This window comes from Drosophila teissieri, chromosome 3L (genome assembly GCF_016746235.2).
Source record: "Drosophila teissieri strain GT53w chromosome 3L, Prin_Dtei_1.1, whole genome shotgun sequence".
NCBI lineage: Eukaryota > Metazoa > Arthropoda > Insecta > Diptera > Drosophilidae > Drosophila > Drosophila teissieri.
In genome coordinates this window covers 4,454,990-4,479,556 of record NC_053031.1, presented here as the reverse complement: position 1 = coordinate 4,479,556, position 24,567 = coordinate 4,454,990, and the positions used below count along the sequence as shown (strand labels likewise).

At 44.4% G+C, this 24,567-nt stretch overlaps 2 protein-coding genes across 3 annotated transcripts; one reads left to right on the top strand and one right to left on the bottom strand.

Moving 5' to 3' along the window:
* Nucleotides 1-53: 53 nt before the first annotated feature.
* On the bottom strand, nucleotides 54-23,904 carry LOC122616114. 2 transcript variants are annotated; one of them, XM_043791419.1, is made up of 4 exons: nucleotides 22,351-23,904; nucleotides 3,152-3,810; nucleotides 2,784-2,912; nucleotides 54-2,362 (listed from the first exon to the last, which is right to left on the bottom strand). In XM_043791419.1, exons 2-4 carry the CDS (start codon nucleotides 3,606-3,608, stop codon nucleotides 1,728-1,730), a joined length of 1,221 nt encoding a protein of 406 aa, XP_043647354.1. In that variant the 5' UTR covers nucleotides 3,609-3,810; nucleotides 22,351-23,904; the 3' UTR covers nucleotides 54-1,727. The 2 variants fall into 2 exon arrangements, with proteins under 2 accessions (XP_043647354.1, XP_043647355.1); XM_043791420.1 differs by lacking the exon at nucleotides 22,351-23,904 and adding an exon at nucleotides 18,295-18,438.
* On the top strand, nucleotides 21,131-22,028 carry LOC122616115. Its single transcript, XM_043791421.1, has one exon. It carries the CDS (start codon nucleotides 21,168-21,170, stop codon nucleotides 21,942-21,944), a length of 777 nt encoding a protein of 258 aa, XP_043647356.1. The 5' UTR covers nucleotides 21,131-21,167; the 3' UTR covers nucleotides 21,945-22,028.
* Nucleotides 23,905-24,567: the final 663 nt, after the last annotated feature.

Below are 24,567 nucleotides of genomic sequence, written 5' to 3'. Positions count from 1 at the left end.
AAACTATGAAGTATTTGATTTGTTTACATTTCCATGTAATTAGTTGGCTAATCTAAACATTGGAACATTTTGAGTTGCTCGTAGTAATTTTTTGCGCATATTCCGCTCTCGTCTTTCGTTTTTGTTTTTGTTTTCATTATTTATTATTTACTTGATGTTTGAGTTTTTAATTATAAATGCTAATTACGATTATTGTTATTGTGTGGGATAGAAGGGGAGGTGGACAAAAGTGCGTTTAATGAATAAATATTTAAAATACAGTATTGCAGTTGTTCTTTCATCTCGTAAAACTAATAAATGCGAATCGAATGCATTCGAATGAAGCATCCGTAAATCGAATTAATTAACTGGCTTAATCATATTTTATCTCTCGTTTAACTTGTTTGTACATATCGACGTTGTGACTTAAATGACTAGTCTTTGGTTGTGTGTTGTCGTAAATTATAATTGTTAAATGAAAACTTGAACTTTGCGTTTGCTTTGAAGAGGAATGTTTTGTTTGCTTTCGTACATTTTCGTACTTTTTCTCTTTTTCTATCGAATTGAAGTAATGCAATATACGAGTATGATGTTGTTGAAGAAACTTTCAGTTGCACGCTCCTGCTGTCAATTGCTAATTGGAGCGGATCGAAAAAAATATTTACAATTAATATACAATGGCGCGAGTTTTTGTTTACGTTTGCATTTACATTTACATTTAAGTTGCTGCAATGTTTGATTGTTTTAAGTACTTTTGTTGGCTGTTGGCTTGTTGAGCTTACGTTTGATATGCTTGTCATGGGTTTGTTATTACTACCACGAGTGGCTATGTGGCTATTAAAAAATGCAAATGCTATTAGATGCTTGAGCTCATAATTTGATTAATGAATTTGCGGATGATGCTGCGATATTGCGAGTTCTTTTTCCCCACTTTCTCTTCAATTTTCGCCACATCGGTATTTGTTCTACTACATTTATCTTTTTTCCAGTTCCAAAACCCATTTGCTCTCGTCATGGCGAAACAAGAGCGGAATGGAGTGAAAAGCCACAAAGTTCTGCACCAATGTCTGCCCGGGACAGGTACCCAGAATAAGCTTCGCATACATTTGCCCACAAGGCTTGAGCTGAAAATGTCTATTTAAACAAAATCCAAGTGGCAAGCGCTGCTGGCACGCTCAACTCAACTGTGGCATACCCATTGAAATGGCTTATATATCCCCGTGGGGGGCTCAGTTCGATATACCCGATAGAGTGCTGGGTGAACCGATTTAAACTTGTGGCATCATCGGCAGTTGCCAGTTGGCAGTTGGGTGCAAACAGAAAGCACGCCCTTTATTTGCTTTAATCCGACGAAATCCCTGTTCTAATGCCGAGCGGCAATAAAGGATGAAACGTGCATGGCATGTAAAGAGCATGTCCTGTGGCCACGCCGCACCGCAACCCCCTCGCCCGTCTGACTCGATAGTTTGCGAAACGGAAACGGAAGTGACACTAAATTCGTTTCGGTTTTCCCAATTGGCGACACACAGCCAGACAGACCGACCGACGAAAAGAGAGACAGATACATTTAGGGAGTCCCTGGATGAACTGGCAAAAATAAACTTCACAAAATTGTTACGTGTAATCCCCTTTATGATCTGCACCCATCCATGTGCGCTGCATCTTAAGTGGAAATGGGTCCACAGATGGGTGCCATCCACAGACCCATCCTACTGCTGCCAAATCCAGGCGCAGTCCTGGCCCGTTTCTCAGCTGGCTATGACCATGGTGGCCGATGTGGCACCCGGTGGCCAGTGGGTGGCACGGGAACTGCTGGACTCCTGCGGCAGTGATGTGGATCCCATCGAGGACAACGAACTACTGCTGTTCACCGAGTGCAGCTGCTGAGGCTGATGGTACTCCGGCTCCTCGTAGGCGGCATCCTCGTCGCAGTCGTGTGGATACAGCGGCACATGGTGGTGCGTGTGATGGTGGTGCGTATGCGAGTGGTGCACATGCTGCTGTTGCTGTTGGTATGGGTGGAAGTACTGCTGCTGTTGCAACGACGGATGTTGCTGCTGCTGCTGCTGCTGGTGTGCGGCTGGTGGTGTGGTCGACGACGACGCTGGTGAGGCACCACCAGAAGGTGGGTGGGGCAGTGGCAGTGGCAGTGGCAACGGCAGCACCACTGGCAGCGGCTGCAGACCTCGTATGCTGTCCGCCGGGTGGGCCGTATAGATGTTGCTCCTCCTCAGGTGGTTGTTGTTTATGTTGCTGCTGCTGCCGTTGTGATGGTGATGCACATTGCCGCCGGCACCACCCGCCGCTCCACTTGCCCCGCCCGCACCACTCAAGCCGTTGCCGTGGGCGCGCTTGTTGCGAGACCACCACTGCACGTGCGTGTCTGCGTGTTGGAGAAACCGATGCGGATGCCACACAATAACAAACACGAGATGGGTGCCGAAAAATAGAGAAAGGGGGAAACGAGGAGGAGGGGGTTAGTTGCTGGGTCACAGTTGCGAAAACAGTCGCCGAATGTTGTGAGAGTCAACACCGGTAAAGGCCTCATAATGGCCAACAGCGGGCACAGTGGTGCAAATCAATCATAAAAAGGGTTAAAACATACAAAAATCGTTTAAATTTAAAGCTAAAATCTTTACATATCATTTGGTTATTTGTATACAAAGATTTTTGTTAGGGATTTTTAGATGGATATTTATGCAGCTCTGAGTGATTGTCCACTGTGCCCACTGTGCCTGGCCTACGCCCACTGTTTTCTTTTTGGCCAAGTTGGCCATGTGGCTATGTCGAGTATTAGCACTCACCGTTGCGATTGTTGGAGGACTTTTTGCGCCGGCAGCGCACCACGGCAATCATGATGATGGCGCCTAGCAGCGCCGACAACACGGACACGATGATCAGAGTCAATGGCCAGCCCAGTTCTGTGGCCTTTTCTGCAACAGAAAAGAAGGGGGAGAATGGGGAAAAGGGTAACGGTTAGTAACGGAAGTTAAGTAGCCCTCAGCTGCCATGGCTACACTAAGAAAAATGAAACATTTTAATGCATAACTTAGATGGTCTAGCCAAAGATAGATGCAAACGCTATCTTTAAATTTCAAAAGTATATACATATGTATCCCCCAGGTAGCAGGTATCCCAAGGTTCAGATACGCCTTAATACCAGGGCACTCACCTATCGTTCCCTCGAACATGAAGGTGCTCTTGGTGGGCATCGCCCAGGAGCACAAGTCACACGTGGTCAGGCCGTCGCTCAGCACCGGCTCGTCGACGAAGAAGGGCGGGCGGGGCGGCGGCGGTACGAAGCGTCCGTTCCAGAGGCCCTGTTCGCTGGCATCGAAGGCCATTGGCGAGCCGAACAAGTCGTCATCGTCATCGAAGATGTCGAACGTCACGTCACCAAAGCTGCTCAAGTCCTCCTCCGCCGAGCTGCTGGCCACCAGACTGGCGATGCGCGGTGGACTGAATGTGGGAAATGCGGATTCGGATACGGATACGGTGGGCAGGAGGGCGGCTGCTGATGCGGATGCTGATGGGGATGCGGATATGGACACAGATACGGATGCAACTTGATTTACAACGTAACTGAGACGCGCATCGTTGCTGTAGTTGCCGTTCGCTACGGATGGCATTTTTCTTGCGTTTTCCGGGTTGGGGGAATTGAGGGAGTTTTCCGGATGAAGGGGCAAAGCTGCAATCCTTTGACGCTCCTCCTCGCTTATTGCCAGTTATCGCAGTTGTCCGTTAGTCCTTCGTTTGGCGCATGGTGAAGGGTTTGGGATTTACGCCGGGTTTCGCCTGTTTTCTGGTTCTTTTCTTTTGCAATTTTTGGGGCTGAAAGAAAAATGCAAACGGAAGGAGCAAGTTAGTTTTGCCAATTAAAACCTTAATTGTGCTGTCAGTATTTGCGCATTTCTCCCCCCAAAAAGAACTTTCACATTTTTTAGGCGTATCTCTCTTTTCGTATCGCCTAAGCCATGAGCCGAGTTAACATTCCCTTGCAAGCGAGAGATACTCATGTCAGCAATCGTTCGTTACTAAATGACTTTTTTCTACCTATTTCCAATTTGTAGCCACCCCTGCCTTCGGCACTTGCTGCCTGGCATTTGTATCTTTTCAGCTGGAAATTGAATTTTTGAACAGCTCTGCCAACGCTATCTGCCAGATACTTCGACTGCTGTGGATGCGGATACACATAGGATGTGACTTCAGCTCAACATCACACATGGCAGCCACTGCTAACGAGAATTGACAGCTTGACAGTTCGATATCAGGCTAGAAGTCAGCATTAGTTACAGTTCCGAGTGCTCACTGTGCCTCGAATTTGCTTTATTAAAAACATCCTCCATTGTGTCAGGTCGGTCCCTCCTCCTTCCTCGTCCAATTATTTTTCTTCTTTTTTCCGTTCTCGGCAGTTGTCTGAACGAACTTGATTTGCGAGGCAATAATCCTGATAAATTAACACTAATTTGCAGGCGCCACGAGCGGGCGGAGAAAAACTCCAGCTCAAACTCGAGCTAATCGGCAGGTGAAAATAAAGCAGAGTGCTTCGTTAGTTGGCTCTGCAGATAGCTGCCTGTCTCCAAAGCCAAATAAATCTGTTTCACTTCACTTGGCAGTTGGCAACCCTTTCACAACGTTCTTGTTTCTCCGCATTTCAAACTACTCGTTTTTTCTTTCCGTTACCAAACCATCAGAGGCCGACACGTTTCGGGCATTAGCCAAAAATTTTCAACGCTTTTCGCCCCAAAGAAATGAAAATGCACACCGGATAGGGGTACAAAGAAATGTAAACCTTTTACACATGCAAAACTATGCTATTTTCTCAGTAAAATTCATAGCAATATTAAAATATATATATTTAAATATACAGCTTTCTGGCAATTAATCAATTAATTATTCCATTTTCATGTGGTTGGTCAAGCTTTTTATCGCAGTGCACCATTTCCACTTGCCACGTGCTTAATTAAGGAAATATGTGCACTGCTATACGAATAAAAAGAGTAAAAAATGGGCAGTTTTCCGAGGAAAGTTTAATTCCACTTGCGCAAATAATACTTCATATGCAGAAACGCAGAAATGCAGCCGAGCGGCTGGTGCAAGTTGGGCAAAAAGGGGCGAGAGTTCGGTGTAAACGATATTTAGTCATTCTTGAAAATGAGAAAACGTGAGGCGCATAAATTGACGCGGACTCCACGGAACGGGGCAGCAAACTGAACTTCCTTCACGCAAGCGAAATTGCGAATCCAACTGCGAATCTCTTTTGGTTTTTTTGAATGAATGAACATGGCACCGAATGGCTGAGAGGTCTTTTTGTGGCAGAGATACTGTGAAAAGCTGTGTGGGTGGCAGTAATACTTCTTCTTCTCCACTGACTGGGGCTATTAATAAATTTATTTTCGCTGCATGCTTGAAATAAATTGTAGAGTCACGTGAGCCGTGGCTCAGCGCACTTTGATTTGCCTTTGATGGCAGTAAGCTCCGCAGCTCCAAAGTTCCGAAGCTGAGTCTTCGTTTGTGGCAAGTCTACAGCGACGACAGCTGTCATCTGGCAGTGCGTGGGTTCCACCCATCTGGATGGCCCAAAACTCCCTCCCCAATTCCCCAATTGAATGTCCAAAAACGCGTCTTCAGTTTCAATCGGTTTTGCGTGGAAACGTGCCTGCCAGCGGCTTCCTCTGTTTGCCAATCGAATGGAGGTGGCACCACCGCCCACCAATCGGCAAACAAACAAAACGAGAAACGCCCCGTGCGACAAAGCAGCAACCAGAGTTGGGAAATCGGGAAATCGCACAATGAAAATGAAAATGAAAAGTAACAACGGGGCTGCCCCATCAATAACTGAAAGAATGCACAACAATCGATATTCACACATCGCCGAGAAGGGAAAAGCAATTACACATGTCCTATTCAATTCCACGCAGCATATACAATGTACATACATACATCGATTCAATATTTATATATTTGCAGTCTGTGCCACTCAACACACTCAATTCCCCGGAAATCCTCGTTCTGCTTTTTAATTAGTGCGAAATGTTTGTACATTATTTTCATTTATGCTGCTCCACGACTTTTATTTGCCCTCGAATATGCGCGTGTGTAGAAAGTAATAATGCCCAAAAACCAGGGTGAACCCGGGGGAAAACTATGCGAAACTGTAGAGAATTGCCGAAATGTTTATTTTGCGTTTTGGGTTTCGAAATTAACACACTACTCCGCCACCCGCAACTAAATTACCTAAATATGTGAGCGAAATAATGCTCAAAATGCAGCTGAAATGGAACAAATTGGAAAATAATTCAGTGCATTTAATTAAAGTTTATAATCTTTACATTGAACGCCCACGAAATTCCCTGAACAGAGCTCTGCCAGAGAAATAAATACAATTAAATCCCAATTAAAGGCAATTTTTAAGCCACAAAGGTCAGGGTAAATGAATTTATTTGCCTTAAAGCCAAAGAGCCGGATGTTTTAAGCCCGAAATGTCAGAGGCTGCAACTAAAAATTGCCTCACTTGGTCTATTTCGTCCTTAAAGTCGAAGGGTCATGAAGCAGACATGGATATTCCGGACGTGTCTGGCATTTTTTGTTGTCGTGGCAAGGACATAGTGTTGCCTCAAAAAGTAAAGCGGTATGGAGCTCTACCGAAATAATTGAGTCAACGTGCTGGCATATAATATGAATGGGACTCGGACAAACCGAACTGATAAAGCTATGCATGAAAATTGAAATTTTATTCAAATGCCCAAACAAGTACTCACCATGGCAGATAAGTGTGACGGCCATCGTTGGATTTACATAAATTATGAGCCCAAGATCTACGAACTCTCATTTTGGAGTGCAGTCCATAGAAAGCGATATTTTTGGGCGGCGGGGAAAATTAGTTGATTTGTATGCGCGACCGGACGAAATGGAAACTAATAGAGTTGTATAACGAGTTGGTGGCCTGGGGCAAGAAAAACAGAAAAACTGGAAGACTGAAGAAATGGGAAACTGGAAAACCGCAGACCTTTATCTGCTGTTTATGCGACCCTTCGGCAGCTGATAAACTTGGCGTTTTATTGCCAATTCAAATTCAAATTGAAATCAACGAATATGTGAACGTTGGGCTGGAATTTCTGTGGGATCTTCGATTCGTTGCGATCGATCGATTTTGAAATTACCAAACACATATGCATAACACTAATGAAGCCGAGATTAGATTCGAGATTTCGTTTAGCAGCGGACTTGGTATAAAATATCCATTGTTGAGCACCTGACATGTTGGCCAGATAAGCCCCAGATGAAAATAAACAGTTCTATTTTTTTGAAAGGCAGTTAAGATAGGGGAACAATGGTAAGTTTAATAGCCCAGTTAAGGATTTAAGATAAGGTTTTTAGAAACTAATAGTGCTGGTTTGAGATAAGTAAGCTCAGCTTCTCATAAAATGTCCCCTTTCAACAGAGAACTAAGTCTTGAGCCCCAAAAACCAGCTAGTTAATGCTGTCTTGGCTTACGTCAAAATTGATGAAATTTCTCCCCCCTTACCCCTTTGTCCCCCCCTCCAAAACAAAAGCCAAGAGATTTGAGATGCCTGATTTTCCCTTTTTGGCATCTGGGCATATTAAAACCGACTCTGAGCCACACACAGCGTGTGGGAGCTCCCGGACTCCGGTCGTGTTCCCTTCTTGGTTCCCAGATTCATAATTCTCGACAAACAAATCGCTTTATAATCCCTTTTCAAACACACTCCACCCAACACTCCACCGAACCGGCAGGCACTTGGCTTCGTTCTAATCCTGAGCTGTCAATAAGACATTAATGCCTCGAGTAGTCTGCCTTATTTTCGGCATGGGATGGGGGCTGTTCGTTGTTGGGTCTACGATCGAGTTACAGAATTACAGAAAACGCATTCTGTTGAAAGAAAAAAGGACGAACTGGTCGTAAAATCTACACACACGCTTACCCTCGAGATAGGGCACAACACATTTCCCTCGCACTTGTTGAGGAAAACATAAAAAATGCAAAGTATTTAAGGGGTAGGGGGTAGGGCTCTTGAAATATTTAGGGTTCAGTTCGCTGCATGTTTATGGTAGATATTTTGCTTAAAATTTAATTTTCACTTGGACACAAGTTATGACTGCGAGGAGGAGCAGTACGTTTTCCAGCATTTCTGCTGCCAAGTGTCTAATGCAATTTGCCTGCGAACAAACTCAATAAAGGCTGCTCTGCGTTGAATGGACGGGGGATGAGCAGGAGGAGCAGAAGGAGTTGGAGGAGCTGGATGAGCTGGATGAGAAGGAGGAGCTGGAGGAGCAGGAGGAGCTGTAGGAGCAGGTTCAGCTGATAGATTCCCCAGGACAGCCGCGGGCCACACACGCGCAGAAAGGAATAGAAGGCAGCTTTGGAGCCTCACCTTTTGGCTGGGGCCACTGTGCTCTTCGCAATCATTTTTCTTGCCAGCAGCAATGGTACAGTGGAGCCCCTTTACACTCTACTTCTCAGCAGATGCGCGCGCTGTTTGGTTCGCTTTCAGGTGACTGCACTGTAGTGTACAAAAGAGCTGGCCTGCAGCCAGCAGTCCATCCATCCATCGACTCATGGATCCCGAGTGCCGACTCCCAGGGAAATAATCAAAAGCAGAAAGCAAAAAGTAAAATAAATACGAAAATCAATATGTAGGCGTAAGCAGCAGCTAGGTATCCATAAGATACAGATACACACACACACACGCACACACACAGGAAACATAAAATGAATTAATTCCTTGTTGTTGGCACAGGCGAACAACGCAGTCTAATCGAAAAGCAAGTGAAAACAGCCAGTTCCCCTTTACACTGCAATCGAAATATGATTAATTCCCATTCTAGACCTACAGCTATAGTTCATAAATAAAAGCTGTCTATAGTTTCTCATTGCAGATTGAGCATTTTGAAAGTTTAATATAGTTACTTCTTCATAAATCACGTGTACATCTTGGGGTAATGTTTCCCCAGTGTACTCACTCCTTCCGCCAAGAACAATAACTTCTCCCAATCTGGTAGGTGGGCGTGGCTGGCAAAGACTGTGCAAACATGTTTAGGGCGGCTGAGAGCTGCAAAAGCCCGACAAAAACCAAAAAAAAAAATAAAAAAAATAGAAACAAGGACAGAGACACAAATCTTGGCACATAAAACAATTAGCAGGCTGAGGCAGGGGAAAATGGGTGTGAGAAGAAGAAGAAGGACTATGCGGCTTAGTGGAGGGTGCGGCGAGAATAAATGACAACAGTTTCGGGGCTGTGGAAATTAGTTTGAATCCCCAGTCCCCCCTATCACCACCACATTCCCACATTCATATTTTATTCTATTTATTTTTCTTCATGTTTTTCGGGGCTGCAGAAATTTATGAATATTAAATGAGCAGAGTCAGGGGCAGCAGAAATTTATGGCACATGCAAATGCCTCATATATCAAGTGGCTGTGTGAAGTCATAAAGCACAAACAACAAATCTGGATCAGAGGAAAAACCAGGAGGAGTCGTAGGAGGAGGGACAAATGTCCAGTCTCTAGGACAATGTCAAGCCGAGAGGACAGGACATGGCAGGACAAACAAATTTCCAATCGCAAGCAAAACATTTTCCCTGACATTAATAGCAAAATAGGAAAATACATATGAAGCCGGAGGACTTTCTATAGAGATAATGCAAAGGCGGGGTATGTCATCATGTCTGCCTGTTTGACTGGCAAAAACAATAGATTAACGTTCTCTGCTTTTGTCCTGGCCGAGGGAAGACGACAGAAAAAGGTCAAAGTTGGTGGAAAATCTGCACAATGCGGGTTTAGATGTTAAAATAATAAAGAAATGGGGCTGTGGGCTGAGAGATAAATTGAAAAACCCATAAATATATTATCGTGTCAGGATAAAGTTTACCAGCAAACGGAAAACGAATAAACGTGTAGATAAAAATCTCTATGAACTGGCCAGTCCTGAAACTTTTCATTGGGTTACCAGGTTAACTACCAACGCCCCTCAGAACCCACCATCAAATTAACAACTTTCAATGGCTCTCAATAAACTTGATTCCAACTCTCACTCGAATCGAATTATAAACAAATAAATACATAAAACAGCCGGCAAGGAGGAACTCTTTGCTGGGAAGCTCATAAACCAAGCTAAAAACCGAGCACATAAAAGCCAATGCCAAAGCAGTCAACAATATTGGCCAAGACGACGCAAAATGGCCATCAACTTTAATTGAGTTGAAGAGCAAAGGAAAAACACCAGCACAACCAGCACAACCCAGCTGAACTAGAAGGAAGAAATATCTTCGACTTTGCTCAGCGGGAAGGGAAAAGGAAAATCCACTGAGCTGAGCTGGCCGACAGCGGAAGGAATTTTAGCAAATTAGATTGTTTTCCACTTGAGTTCGTTTTAACGCTTACAGACACAGACACAGACGCCCAGCAGTCAGGAGCCGGCCCAACAGAAAAACTCTGGCCCCAAATGGCACTGGCTCAGCTCAGTCTTGTAATCTCATTGCCATTCTCCGGCTTTTTCGGGCGGTGGTGCTGGTACTTGTTTTACTGTTTCGGAGTTACCTTGCCACCTGCCCCCGCACTCTACAGTTAACCTACACTGCCAGAATATTCACAAGCCAACTTCTATTTCATTCAAAACAATTAATTAAAAATATTTCTATACTTACATAGCTGCTATTTAGAAGTAACTTACTAAAAGCAATGTTGAAGGTTAGGGTATGACTTTCACATCATGTAAGCAATCCATTTATCGTTGATTTTCTTGCTAAAGTAGCCCAAGCAAGTTGCCAATTATTTTTGTGCGCGTGTAGCTGGAGTTTTGGAGGCACTGCAGCCACCCACCGAGCGGCTGCGAGAAGCAGTAACAAGCCCCAGAAGAACAACGAGGGTAAGTGGAAATGTTGCCGGGTTTCCGTTCCCTGGAACAATCATCACTCACTCGGTCGGCACAAAATTGATGATAATAATCGCACGTACTGGCGGGGCCAACAATTGCTGGGGAGTGGGTACCAGTACCCAATCCCTGTTCCAATCCCAGTCCCAGTCGCAGTTACAGTCCCACCGGGCTGCTCCGCTTTTCGAGGGGCAGCAGTAATACCAGGGCTTACCGCCATGGAGCAGCGCTCCAGATGATGGCCAGCAGCTGCTCGGGCAAAAACTCCAAAGGGACACCTTGCAGCGCTGTCATTAAAGCCAATAAAGTGGTCGCCAAATGACATTGTCAGCGCGTCGCTTCAAAGGCAGCTAAGCCCCCATTTTCCCCCCAACCCCAAAATGCACAAAAGGAAAAAACACCCAACTCCCCACTGTACCTCAGCGTGACGACCCCACTGTACTCCCGATTTTGCTCCAGTTTTTTGTTGGTTTCGCTCGCTTTTTGTTTTTGCTGTTGCTTTTGTTTCTATCAGCGACAGCAAAAAATGAAGCGAATTTATCTCTATTACAGCTAGCTGCTGCCGTGCCACGCCCCTTTGTTGACGCGCCCATCATTTGTATTGTTGACATGTTGTGCCAGGAGGCGGGGGCGGGAGCGGATTGGGGGGCGTGGCTGGCAAGTGATAGAGCTGATACAGATTTGAGCAGACAGCTGCGGATGCGACTGCGACTGAGGCTCCATTTCCAGGACTCTAAAAGCAAACTCGAGTTGAGCCCACTTTGGACATTTTGTGAAAAATGATTGATGGTCCTCCCCAAACGATTTTCCACTTTAAAGCCGACAAAAAATGCAAATCGAAATTACGCAGTTAGCGGAAATAATGGAAAATACTTAGCGTGCTCAAGATAATCGTTGAGTAAATCTAGGCTGTTTGTTATTGAAATATAATACGTGTTTAATTGTAATCGATAGCGAAAAGCTTTTAAGGATTTTACATTACCACATTCTGTGGTAACCAAAACAAATTTAAGTTAATTCACAATTAACTAAGTTTTATTTTTACTGGGTTTACTGGGGAAATTCAGAGTGAAAGGCAACCTGCTTTGCATTGAAAAACTTTGTCACTCTATTAATCCACTTGCAGAATTAATCTTCCCAATGCAACACAACAAACTGGGAATGTTCCCACAGTAAAAAGAAGACACTCTCCCCTTACATTCTGCTTAATAAATCAACATAAACAATTTTCCAAAATGTAAATATCATAAAAGACTGTTAACATTAACTGTCTAATTTGTTGTCATTCCGAGTGGCCGCCGCCGCCACCATCATCAGTCCCACATTTTAGATGTTGAGATGTTTCACTGCTTGTAGCCGCTGTCGTCGTCTTCGCCTCTCGAGAGCTTCTTCAGTAGAAATGCAGAAGTAGGAGTAGCTGCGACATGATGGAGGGAAGGCGGCAAAATGGCCTGCAGCGATTCTGGCCCAAAAGCAGGGGGAAAAACAACAGCAGCAAACGTGAAAAGCTACTCAACCAGCAGAAGTGGAAACGTGTTTGTGGAGCCCGCACGCTAATAACTTCGCTTTTGACGGCGGGTAAATTAATGACAGACCAAATCATTTTGGCCAACTTAAATCACTGTTAAAGGCGGCAGACACAAGATGAAGTAGCACTCAGATAGAGAGCCTCCCAAATTCTGTACAAACATTAATAAACCAAAGGCTTTTAGAGCTTTCCCCCTCCGCCCTACCCACAATAAAGTAAAAAGTAAAAACGAAGTAGACAAAGAAAAACGCAGCGCTGCAACTGCATGCATAATTTGCCGACCAACGGTTTCCACTAAAAGTTTTTCACTGGAACGCGACGAAGGTTTTTCTATCTTTCTCTCAGTTAGGTTGTTTTTGTTTCTGTTTTGGGAGGAAAACCGTTGTCTTGTCTGCGTCGGAATATCCGATTCCGAGTCCGAATCCAAATCCAAATCCAAATCTGAGAGTCCAGGGCCTTGGCATGACCATGACCATAGATATAGCCATAGTGGCTTGAATTCCAAATGGAGACGACATGGAAAACCTTTTATCTAAAAGTGCTTTCTGCTCCCTCCTCTTTCCACAAAGTATATACATATATATTTTTTGGTTTTCTTTTCACCACTGCCATCTTTAGTGAGATGTCTGTATTAGCCAGGCAAATGCAACTGGAAATTAGGCAACAGACAGCTCAGTCGACTGAACAAAGCAAAGAGGAGCCAGCACAACTACGTTAAACACTGGGCCCAATCATTTCTGGCTGCAGTCTGGTGGCTGAAAGCCGAAAAAAATACTTCACAGGGTAAAAACACCACACAAAGAGGCAACAAAACAGAAAAAAATAACAGAGGCCGCTAATTTAGTTACTAACGCTTCCCAAAAATGAGAAATAAGAGAAAACAAGAACACGGGACCAAAAGGCCGAAAAACCCTCATGTACCTGCGGTTAACTGGCCAGTGCAGTTTAGTGTTTGTTGTTCGATGGTGGAAATTGTGGAAATTGTGTAGCCGCCGCTACTGATGATGGCTAATTAGTTGCCCCTCCCCTCCCCCGCTACGAAACTGAATTATCTATCATATGATGATGTCTTAGTTCGCCGGTTAGAACAACAATAGTGTTGCCTTCTATCTAATTGACCGCCTTTGTTGGGTGAAAATTGCTGCACATTAAATGGCAGCACAGACAAAGGGGAGACATCGTAGTTTTCTATATGTGAGTATTCGTAGCTTTTCAACTCTTCGTTGCCAACCGCAATTTAATTGGTCTAATAAAAGTTGGACACAAAAAAGGCGAGGAGCATCCATATGTACATATATATTTTAATGCTAATGTGCACACATTTGTCGGGCAATCCACATTAATCAGCATTGGGGCAGACCAATGGCGGCGAAAATAAAATTTATTCGGGTTTATATATTGTATTTTCTGTTTTACGCTTTTGTCGGGAATTACGTAATATATGTTTTGCGGTTTCACGGTTGTTTCTGGGTTTGGAATTGTGTTCTCCGGTGCTGCAGCCAACTAAAGTTTTAATTATAAGAGCGGTTTCAATTAAGCGCAGCTCTGGACTCATTAGTAGGAACCAGCATTTGCAGGCACTCATTAAAATGGCTTACTATGAATATGTTTCTATTACAAGACTCAATTTACTATCGTACCATACTTGTAATATACTTGTATACTTGTAAATTCTGAATTTGTTTCTATTACAAGGCTCAATTTGCTATCGTACCATGTATACTTGTAAATTCTGTATTATTTTTAGATCTCCCCTCTATCATGTTTCACTTTCATTATCTTGCGACTGGCTATGGATATCCTACACATTGGAATGCCTCTTGCAACACACTCGCCGGCAACCCTCAATTTCCCCGAATTTCCGAACCCTTTCCAACCCACACATTCCTGGCATATTTCCCCACTAGCACTTCACTGGGGGCAACCACAACGGAAAGCAAGCTCCTTGGCTAAATGGGCATGCAGAGCATATTACATTTCCTTGGCCAACTCGAAATTCTTCCACCTGTCTGAAATTAAATGCCCACTCCAACACCTTTGCCACCAACACCACTGTTGCCTGTTTTCCGATATTTGTTTTAATTTCAAACCAACCGCAGAGTCAGAAAAGTGGCACCCACGCCTCGGTGCCCGAAAAACCTAAAACCCAGAACCAAAAGCAAGAACCGAATGAACCTTGGCCAAATGATGCGTGAAATTCAATACAGTAGCTGGGCTCCGCCCCCTTCTATATACTTTCAGGACCCTGGCTCTGTTAGTGTAAACACAAGCCGCATAAAGCAGTCCTGAATCCCGCTCCTCAATCCCAAAAGGCAGTAAAAAGGATGAGCACTGATGGTGGGGGAAGGGTCGTGGGGTACGGGGCAGGACGAAGGACGATGATGGGCTGACTAAGTGTTCCTTGAGTTTTATTTTTTTCGGTTCGGTTCGGTTAAGGTCTGGGGTTCTGGGGTTCTGCTGGTGTTTGTTCTCCGCCTTGCCGAATGTGTGAAAAGGCATCAAATGGCGTTAAAAATGCTTAAGTACACTAAGACAAGTTATCACTTCGAGAAATACTTTCGACAAACAATAGGAATTCACTGTTCGAAAAAGAAAGTGAACGATTGTTTAATTTTGTGATATAAAGATAAATGTTAAGAGAAGAATTCAAAAGTTAATAGTGTTGCCAAGATTAATTACTATAATTTTATCCACAATTTTATATAAACTTCTTTAAAGGGAAGTTATAAAAGCTTTCCAAATTTAGTAGAATATAGAAATATTTTGTTAAATCCTTTAAGTGCTTGTACTGAAAATACCAGAAGCTAAGGACATTTCTGCAAGTGCACATGTCAGTCAGTTCGGGCAGCTTTGGGAATGGTTCTCGCTTGGATTCTGTCTGTGGTCTGGGGATTGGGACTTGGATTGGGATTGGGCTTCGGCTTGGGTTTGGCACTGGTACTGAACCTGCTGCGACCATAAATTCCATTGATTGTCGCGCCAGCGTTTTGTATGACAAGTTCGAAGTCTTGTATTGTCTGTCGCCTCGTTTTGTCTTGCGTTTGTATGACTTCTGGTACCAGCCAGCCACACCCTGTCCCCTGCCGTCCCCGGAAGCCCCCTGATGGCCTTTGAGAAGTCCCCCCCTAAACACTCCTCCCTGTAACTCCACTGCTGCCACTCACCTGCCAGCATTCGTTTGTTTACTGCCTGCTGCCACCGCCGCTGCCGCTGGTGCTTCTTTAGTTTCTTGAGTTTCCCTGGCCCGCATGTCACATAAACCGCATCTGGGAGTCCGGGGTCCGGAGTCCGGAATCCCCGGCCCTGCCTCGGATCCGCCACTTGGGAAGTGTGAAGCGGAAACCAAACAAAAGCCGCCTAAAACAACTGCAGGTAAGACTCGGCCAGCAGATAAGACGTCTGTCTGACGTCCTGGGCATAAGCGAATTTTAATATTGTATACTGAGCTGTGCCGGAGACGACGCTCAATCTCTGCTCAATCTATTCAATCTCTGAGGCGCTTGCTTTTCTCACTTTTAGTTTTTGTTTACCTTAGAACGAAGCGGGGCAACAACGAGAAACTTTAAGAGAAATCTCCCATCGAGCCAACGCTTTCTGATGGCCTTTTTACACCTCCGCCTTCACCGACTTCAGTGCAGCGAAACTATCTGGAATCTCATTCTGCTGGCCCTTTATTTGAGTTGTCGCTGCTTACTTAACAACTTGTCGCCACGATTGCCCTCTACTTCCACGGCAAGTCGTCCTTTTGCGCCCTTCTTGGGTAACAAAATTGCCAGCATGTCCTTTGGCCAAAAGGAATAAAAAGCTGACACGAGACTCCCTTTTTTCTCCCACTCTTTGGCACCCTCATTCTTTTTTGACGGTTTTGTTTGCTGGCCTCTTTTACATAACTGGCTTCAAATTTTCCGTAGTGCCCTCAGCGTCTCTAAAGTTGGCCAAGTTTCGGCTGAAGGGTTTTCCAAGTGATGGAAACGAAATTTTTGACACGCGCCTCGAAATTCGAAAGGGGTTAAATCTTTTCACGGATTTTTGCAGAAAAGTTTAGAAACAGAAAAAAAGAGAGACGAAAAAAAACAAAGTTAAAACTTTCTAGATTTGTAGCCACATACGCTTAAATTGCATTTGGGAAATAGTTTCAGATAACTACGACTTAAATGTGCATATTCCATTTCAATTTCGCCCATTCGCCATTTGAAAAGCATTTCAAATAATTTCCAACTTTTTCCTTTGTCACCTAAAAACTTTGTCCTCGAAGGCGGAGTAACTTCAGCCAACACATTCGGCCATCACTTATTGTTACTGTCGAAAATTCCTTTTCCACATTTCCATCGAACTTGGCCACACACACACACACACAAACTTGGACAAACTGCTAAATCCTTTGGCCAGCGAGAAAAAGAAGAGGGGAAGTGGAGGGGTGTGGGGTGTGGGGTGGGAGCAGGAAAGCCAATCTCTTTTTAAGCTGTTCAACAAAAAAAACTTTCACTTTGTTGCCCAGGACGATCAACGCTAGAAGTTTGGTCCTGCGGGAGGTGGGGGAGAAAGTTCTAAAAAGTTCCGGTATTAAGTCCATTTAACCCGCCATTGAACTTTACGCCTCAACGACCAGCTAATGCAACAAAAACAGCAAAACCAAATCTACGTAAAACCAACAACCAGACTTAAAAACTACACAAAAACTACAAAAAACACTATGGAAACCAGAGGACCAGCAAGGACAACAAAGTAAATGAGCAGCCTGCCAAGGGGATGAGGACGAAAATCGAGCAGGCAAATGTGCAAAAAATGGGAAATGAAACGAAAAACTTTTGTGGCAACAGAATTTTCCCTGTTCGCCGTGTTCTTTTTTATGGTTTTCTATTTTTTTCTTGCACTTGCAACCTGCAGAAAAAAGAGGAGAATTCAATAAAATAACGCTTTCCATCTGAGCCAAGTAGTAAGAGGATGAAACTAAAATAAAGTTTTCCCCGTGCGCCGTGGCGAGGACAATTTTCGTGAAATTTGTACAGCCACGCCCCCCTGAGGGGTCTGCCGCCCCCGTTGGATCAGAAGGTTCGTACCGCCATGTGGCATTAAAGTTTAACAATGGACGCTGGCGCGTGTGAAAGAAAGGAGCGAAGAAGCGAAAAGCGAACGGAAGTAAAGGAAACCGCAAAAGTATTTCAAGAAGCAAAAAGAAGGGAGCAGGGAAGCGGAAGAAAGAGGAGGCGGAGACCCAGGCGGGGGCGTGCCATTGGCGGCCATTTGTACTTAAACTGATCTATTTTTGTTGTAGCTCAAGTTTCTGCCCCAGCATCTGTATCCGTGTATCCGTATCTGTAACTGTAACTGTAACTGTCGCTGTAGCTGTATCTGTATCTGTATCCATGTGTAAGCGTGCGTTTATCCTGCTTACAGTTACACAGATAAACATTTTTGTTAGGGATAAAAATGCAGGAGCAAGAAAATAAGATGGCGGGGCTGAGGATTCTGGAAGCACATCCTTGGGACCCGCCCACCACGCCCACCACCTGCAACCGCCCACATTTTGTGTGTGACTTGTTTGAATGCATACTTTGTCTGGCGCTAGCAAAATGTTAAATTCACAGGCAGCATATGCTGCACTGGATCAGGAAGACAGTCAGTGGCGCCCCAAAGGGGGCTCACTAACTTATATATGTATCATTCCTAGCATTTTGCTAACATTTTACTAAGAAATATCAAAGACTTTTATGTGCTACATAAAAAGGCACATAATCTTTGACAATTATTTTGTAAGTATTATTTAAAGTGTGTATCACAAACCCCTTGGAATACCTCTTGGTACATCCATGTGAATTCCGCCACTGCCTTGGCATCGCACAACTTGCTATTATCGCAAGATAAATGCCAGTTCCACATAACTAAGACTTACCCAGAGTCCTGGCTGCGCTGCAGCTTGTTCCAGCAGCTGGATGGATGCTGGTTTTCAGGCTGCTTGGATGAGTCCAACAAAGCTGCTAAGCCGCCGGCAAGGATAAGCAGTGGAAAAAGGAGCAAAAGCAAAAGGGGTTTGTGGAGGCGAAAGGCAGGACGAACCTGCATAACTGATGGCTCCACCAGATGCAGGCCTCCCACAGGATGAAACTGGGCGTGCAGCCTGGAACGGTGGCATTTGCGGCATCCCTGCACCGAGATCCTGGCGAACTCGTTGCGTCCCGGAATTTTAATAGAGCAAATTTCAACAACAAGCCAGAAAAATAAGAGCGAATAGAAATGCAGAGGGAAGGATGAATTTGTGCGCCGTTTTATTCTGCGCTGGTAATAAAACTTCAAAATGAAGTTTAGAAAACTTTTTAAATGCCTTTCGCCAAGACGATGGACAGGCGTTGAAGTATGGGGCGTTTTACCTCCTCCCTGCTGCTCAAATTCCCCCCCCTCTACAATAACTTAACCACGCACAAGGCACACACCCACTGAGAGGAGAAGCAAAAAAAAAAATATATAAATAAAACAGGGCCATTATAATGATGATGACGCCTACAACACAACGCCCACGAGCACGCCCCGTTTCGGCAACGGCCTCGTAGGATCCGCGCAAAATGCTAAACGGGCCCCAAGGACCAACGCAGCCAGGACACACGACTCAACTTGGCTCGGCTCGGCCAGCTTTTTGCAAATTTACGATTATGATTATTACAAGTCGACGTTTTCCGCCAAGGATTCAAGGATTCAGGGATTCGTGTAGCCGGAGTGCGAGGGAGTGAGCCTGACATTTGGCCAGCTGTTGGCGAGAAGGTCCTGTTCCCGCTCCTGCTTTTACCCAGATGAAGAACAAGTGCAAAAGAATGCGTCAAGGCATTTTAGCACTTTGCCCCCAGACAGAGTCCCATCTGAGAACGCCAGAGACCCCCAGCCAAAGTTGGGCCAAAGTTATTACAACTCTTAAAGATGCCACCGGGGCAGGATGTATCCTAGGGATGTGCTGGATGTTCTGGATGTTCTGGATGTGCTGGATGAGTGGGTGGTGGTTGGTGGTTGGGCGGAGACATTGACCTCCAGCGGGTTGTTGGACAGCGTCTGGAAATCGGCAAAATTCCATGGGGCATAATAAACGTAAGATAAAAGTCAAAGAGGGACAAAAATTATATAATAAACTGTACAACGAAATGAAATTATTGCAACAAGGGTGGGCCCAACTGGGGACGTTATCGGGGGGCTTCGCTGTACTTCGCTCTCGAAGCTGGTAAATAAAAGTTTGATGTGCAAGCATTTCGTAAAGTTGGCAAAGTTTATTTGCACGTTGGCTTTGCAGATACACTAAATGGAGTTCGGTTGTTTCTACTTAAGGTTTTCATTCAGCATGGGCTTACTTTAATTAAATCTGTTATGAAATCGGAGTAGATTATTATAATATATATTATTGCCTTATTCAATCACATATAGAGTATTGAAACAAAGACACACCTAAACAAATTTCGTTCCGCGCTCGTTAATAAAACTTTAAACATTTTGCAACTCCCTGGAGGGAGATCGAAAAAATCTGTTCTCTGTTCTCCGGGCACTGTTAAAAAATTCTGAACTTTTGGGCTGGGTGCTGTGGACAGACACACCTACACACCGGTACACACGTACACCGAGGGGCACAACAATAAGCCAGGAATGCAGGTGGGTGAGGGGTTGGGATGGGGGGCCCAAGGAGAAAAGCACAGGGCGCTTTGGGCTTATCAAGTTGAGCGCATCAAATTCTCAAAAATAATATACCAAATCATAAAAGCATGACGATGAGCAATTTACCAAAGCCAAATACTCAGAGACGAAACAAACACGGGATGAACTGAACAGAAAAAGAAAAAAAATGGGACGGCATATGGAAGGAAAAGATTCAAATCGAGAACGTGCCCCAAACGAAGCTGAAGAAGAAGTGGCCCAGTCAAGACGATTATGTACGTATAAATAGGTATACTTTCGGTTGCGCCGTAAAAACAACAAACTAAATGATTAATGATGAACCGCTTTTGTCTGCTAGCAAAGCATTTCATTTTCACTTTTTCCATCGCGGCTGCTCTTGCTGCTCTTGCTCACTAGAAAACCCCCTCAATTGGAAATTGAAAATGTTATTTTTCAACTTGAACTTCGATTGCTGGCATCGCTCGCTCGCTTTCCATTGCTGGCCGTAATCACTTTGTCATTGCCATCATTTTTCAGCATCAATTGTTTAGCGGCTCGACATAAATTCACTTCAGAATCAAAAACGAAAAAAAAAACCGTAGAAAGAGAACTTGCTTTGGGTCTGGGTCTAATGGAAATTGAGAGATACAAGAATCGAAGCCGAGCAGCTCTCCAAGTGGCCCGTCACAAATGTATCTGCCCAGCTGAAACTCGGAAAACTCAATGGGCCTCAGACTGAGCCTGATGGAGTGGACTTCCCTGGAATTGGCCTACAGCTTGGCCCGCTTTTAAGTCGCACCGAACCGGAGATCAAAAGAAAAATCGTTGACTTACTCCAGACGAAGTCGGGCTTGAGCTTAGGAAAAAGGCCTAAAGTTGCAGAAATATTGGCTCAATATATAGTTATAGTTATAGGTATATCCACTATATACAGCTCGCGTTCAATCCAAACCTCTGTTGAAGTATAAATACAAGTACCAAAGTAAATTCCCCCGTACAAATATTTAATTTTATTTAAAATGTGAAACAAACCGATTTCAAGCTGAGTGTCAAAGCCTTACATTTTTGTTAGTCACAAATGATTTGTTATGATAAGTCCAGATTTCTCTGCTTATATTGAACCAATCTCCACGGACTATGGTTTGGTTACTGGGACTATTGCCAATCCTTTGCGCCAGCGTTTTAGCCCTTGGTAAAGATAACAGTGCTAATAGCATTGTACTCAACGAAGGAACTATAATGGTAAACACATCTACATCGGGCCTTACGGACGCGGAGGGAAATACTTTAGTGCCAGGACCTGGATACTTTCAAGAGACCGTGATCGGCAAAAAGCCGAGTTCTTCAGGCCGTCAATTGCCAGGTCTTGGAAATGATATCGTTGTTATAAGCGAAAGTAAGCAAACGAAGGGCGCTCAACAAAATATTGTTAACTCCAGAGTGCAAACGGTTACCAGACAGCCCAAAAAGCCCAGAAATGACTTTATTCATGGTGAAAACAAGGCCAACTATCCTAGAAAAGATCTATTTAATGGTAGAAACGAACCGAAAAATCCTAGAAAAGATCCATTTCAAGGTAGAAACGAGCCCAAAAATCCTAGAAATGGTCTATTTAATGGTATAAACAAGCCTGGAAATAATCAATTTCCTGATGGAAACAAGCACAACTATCCTGGAAAAGATCTATATCCTGGTAGAAACAAACCCAACAATCCTAGAAATGATCTATTTGATGGTATAAAAAAGCCTGGAAATGATCTACTTTATGGTATAACCGAGCCCAACTATCATACAGATGATCTATTTCATGGTATAACCAAGCCCAACAGTTCTAAAATTGATCCATTGCCTGGTATGCCAAAATCTTTTTATGAGGCCTTTGAACATGATCTCAATGGCCATCATCACGATTAAAACATCCTTCAATTATTTATTTAATTGGGAAGGAAATACACTTTTTGGTAATTGAAAAATAAATCCATATATTTTCAAAGCTAACCTTTTTGCAATCTTCGTTTTCTTGCATAATAATAACAGAAAGTGGCTTTAAAAAGCTCATTATGAATTATGAAAATTGCATGCATAAAATCGAAAGCATTTACAATAAGACCAACTAATTTTGGATTTCACGGGATAAATAGTTTCAAACACCTGTCTATTTATATTTAGTTTGTCGTAAGTTTTTAGTTGTATCTTGCCTGTCTGGCCAATACATTCTACCATAAATCATTCCAGGAATCGAAAGCTGTTAACAAGCTTAGTTATATCTCAAAAGGCAGGCGGTTTGATGCAAAGGAAATGCAGAATTCTTGAAACTCACCTCGTTTTGAATTGCAGCGCTGTGTGCTTGTGTGTGCCAATTAGCCCGTTACGTTGCCAATTGGAATGTTCACTTGACTTTGCCGTGTGCTCAATGCGGTTTTTATGGCCAATGTTGCAGATGCTGTTGTGTTCCTGTTGTCCTGCTGTTTTCACACGGCGGCAACGCGGCGTAGACGTAATCCACAGCTTGAGCAGCGTTTGTAGTGACGCGTTGTTGTTGCCTTACTTGCTTTAGTTGCTTTAGTTGTTGTTGCTGTTGTGTTGCAAGGATAACGGTAATTAACCCGTCGGGGTCGCCGCCTGGCCGCAATTGCATGCCAGTCGTTGGGTTATTGGCCGCCACCGAGCCGCTCGCTTGACACTTTTCAAACTTTTTCTCTCTTAGTTGGGCAGCTTTTTTATTCGCACACTCGCCGGTTTAGAACACACACACACACTCGTGTACACACACACACACATACACGGGGACACACTTCACTATGCGCTAATTTTTTTTATTCCGCGACTGCATTTGCTTGCCTCATACACTTTTTGCTTGAGTCCGTCCGCGTTGCAAATCTTAGCGCGTTGTTTTTAAAGAAAATTCCAACGACGACGACAACGGCAGCCGTGTTGTTCTCTATGTGTTTTTCCCTACTTTTTTTTTTCTAGATTTGTTTTCTTTTTGTTTTTGTATTTTCTGCTATTTTTTTTTTTGCCGGGTCTGGCGCTCCGGCGGCAGCTCTTCCGCAGAAACAAGCTGGCAAGCAGGTTGACCAAGACCAAACCGCGTCCGAGATGCAGCAAGGAGTTCGAGGTGGAGGTGAAGGTGGTCGCTGCTGGCTGCTGACTGCTAGCTGGTTGCTGCTGCCTGCTGCACAAGTTGCAGCCAAAGAAGTTGCAAGTTGCAGGGGCGCGGCTGCGGGCTACAATCTGCAATCTGTTTGTGGCATTAAATCAGTGAACCAAGACGACGCTCCTCCGCTCGGCGGCCAGATTTGTTTATGCCTCCTCACTGGTTATGCAAATTTGTACTACAGCTGTACGTACAGCTCAATTAACGCGGCATTCTTGGGGTTTCTGCCAAACTGCTGAACTGAACTGTCGATCGCACACATTGATCACCGCACAAAATCACTTAACAATCTGCGTTTCTGTATCATATCCAAACATATAATGGTACCCTAAGTTGTAACTAATGTTGCTGATTGGGGGGGTTGCTATGTTGCCAATGTTGCCAATGTTGCGAGCTGTTATTTGGTTTTGGTTCTGGTTTGGTTTTCTTTTTGTTTGTGGGGATATCGTCGTCCGCGGCCCGCTGACTTTTCGGCTGGCAACGTTTCGAACCGGTCTCAAGTACAAACTGAACGGCACGCACTGGGAACAGGTCCGTCGAGGTCCGTGGAACATGGGCGGAACGCCATGGAATCGGCACACTCAATGCCCCCCGAAAAAAACTCACTCAAGTCTTGAGTGAAAAACTACGAATACGTTTGGAGTCTTTTTGGGAGCAAGTCGGTCAGGTGTTTAAGCCGCTGCCGCAGTTGCGTCCGCATCTAATTGTGAATGATTTATGTGGGTCGTCGTCCCCCACCGGGCGGCACCACCAGCAGCTAGGAGCACCACCAGCAGCACCACAACACCACCATCGATATGCAGCATAGCATCGGGGCATCAACGAATCCACTCTTTTGGCCCAAAGAAAGTGCCATAAGCCGTTGCCGCTGGAATGGTGCAGGCTGCTTTTTTTTTCTTTTCCCGCCGCTGCAGTTCGCACAATTGAAATGAATATTCAGATGGCCAAAAGAGCGGAATCGGAAGAGATTGCTGAGGCTTTTAGTTTGGTAGGAGTGCGCCATATCCTACTCGGAGAAAAACATAGTGTGACTATTAGTGATTTGCTACAAATATTATAAAGCAAACTTTTTTGTTAGCTTACAAAAATAAACCAAATTCAGCTTGGCCAGCTCGAGATTGCTTGCTGTAAGTAGGAAATCCTCAATTTATTTCCTCTGTGATTTGAGCGAAAAACAGTTGCCATTCAGTTGGCTTAATCCCGGCCAGGTCCAGGTCGTTGGCTTTAAATTATCAACGGGACAAAGGACACTGCCCAGCTGGTCAAGTCGCAACTCCCAACTCCCAACTGGCGGTGTCCACTGGCCATAACTAAAATCGCCGGCACATTAACAGTTCGTGCAGATGGCGATGGCGATGGTGTTGGTGATGGGAGATGGGA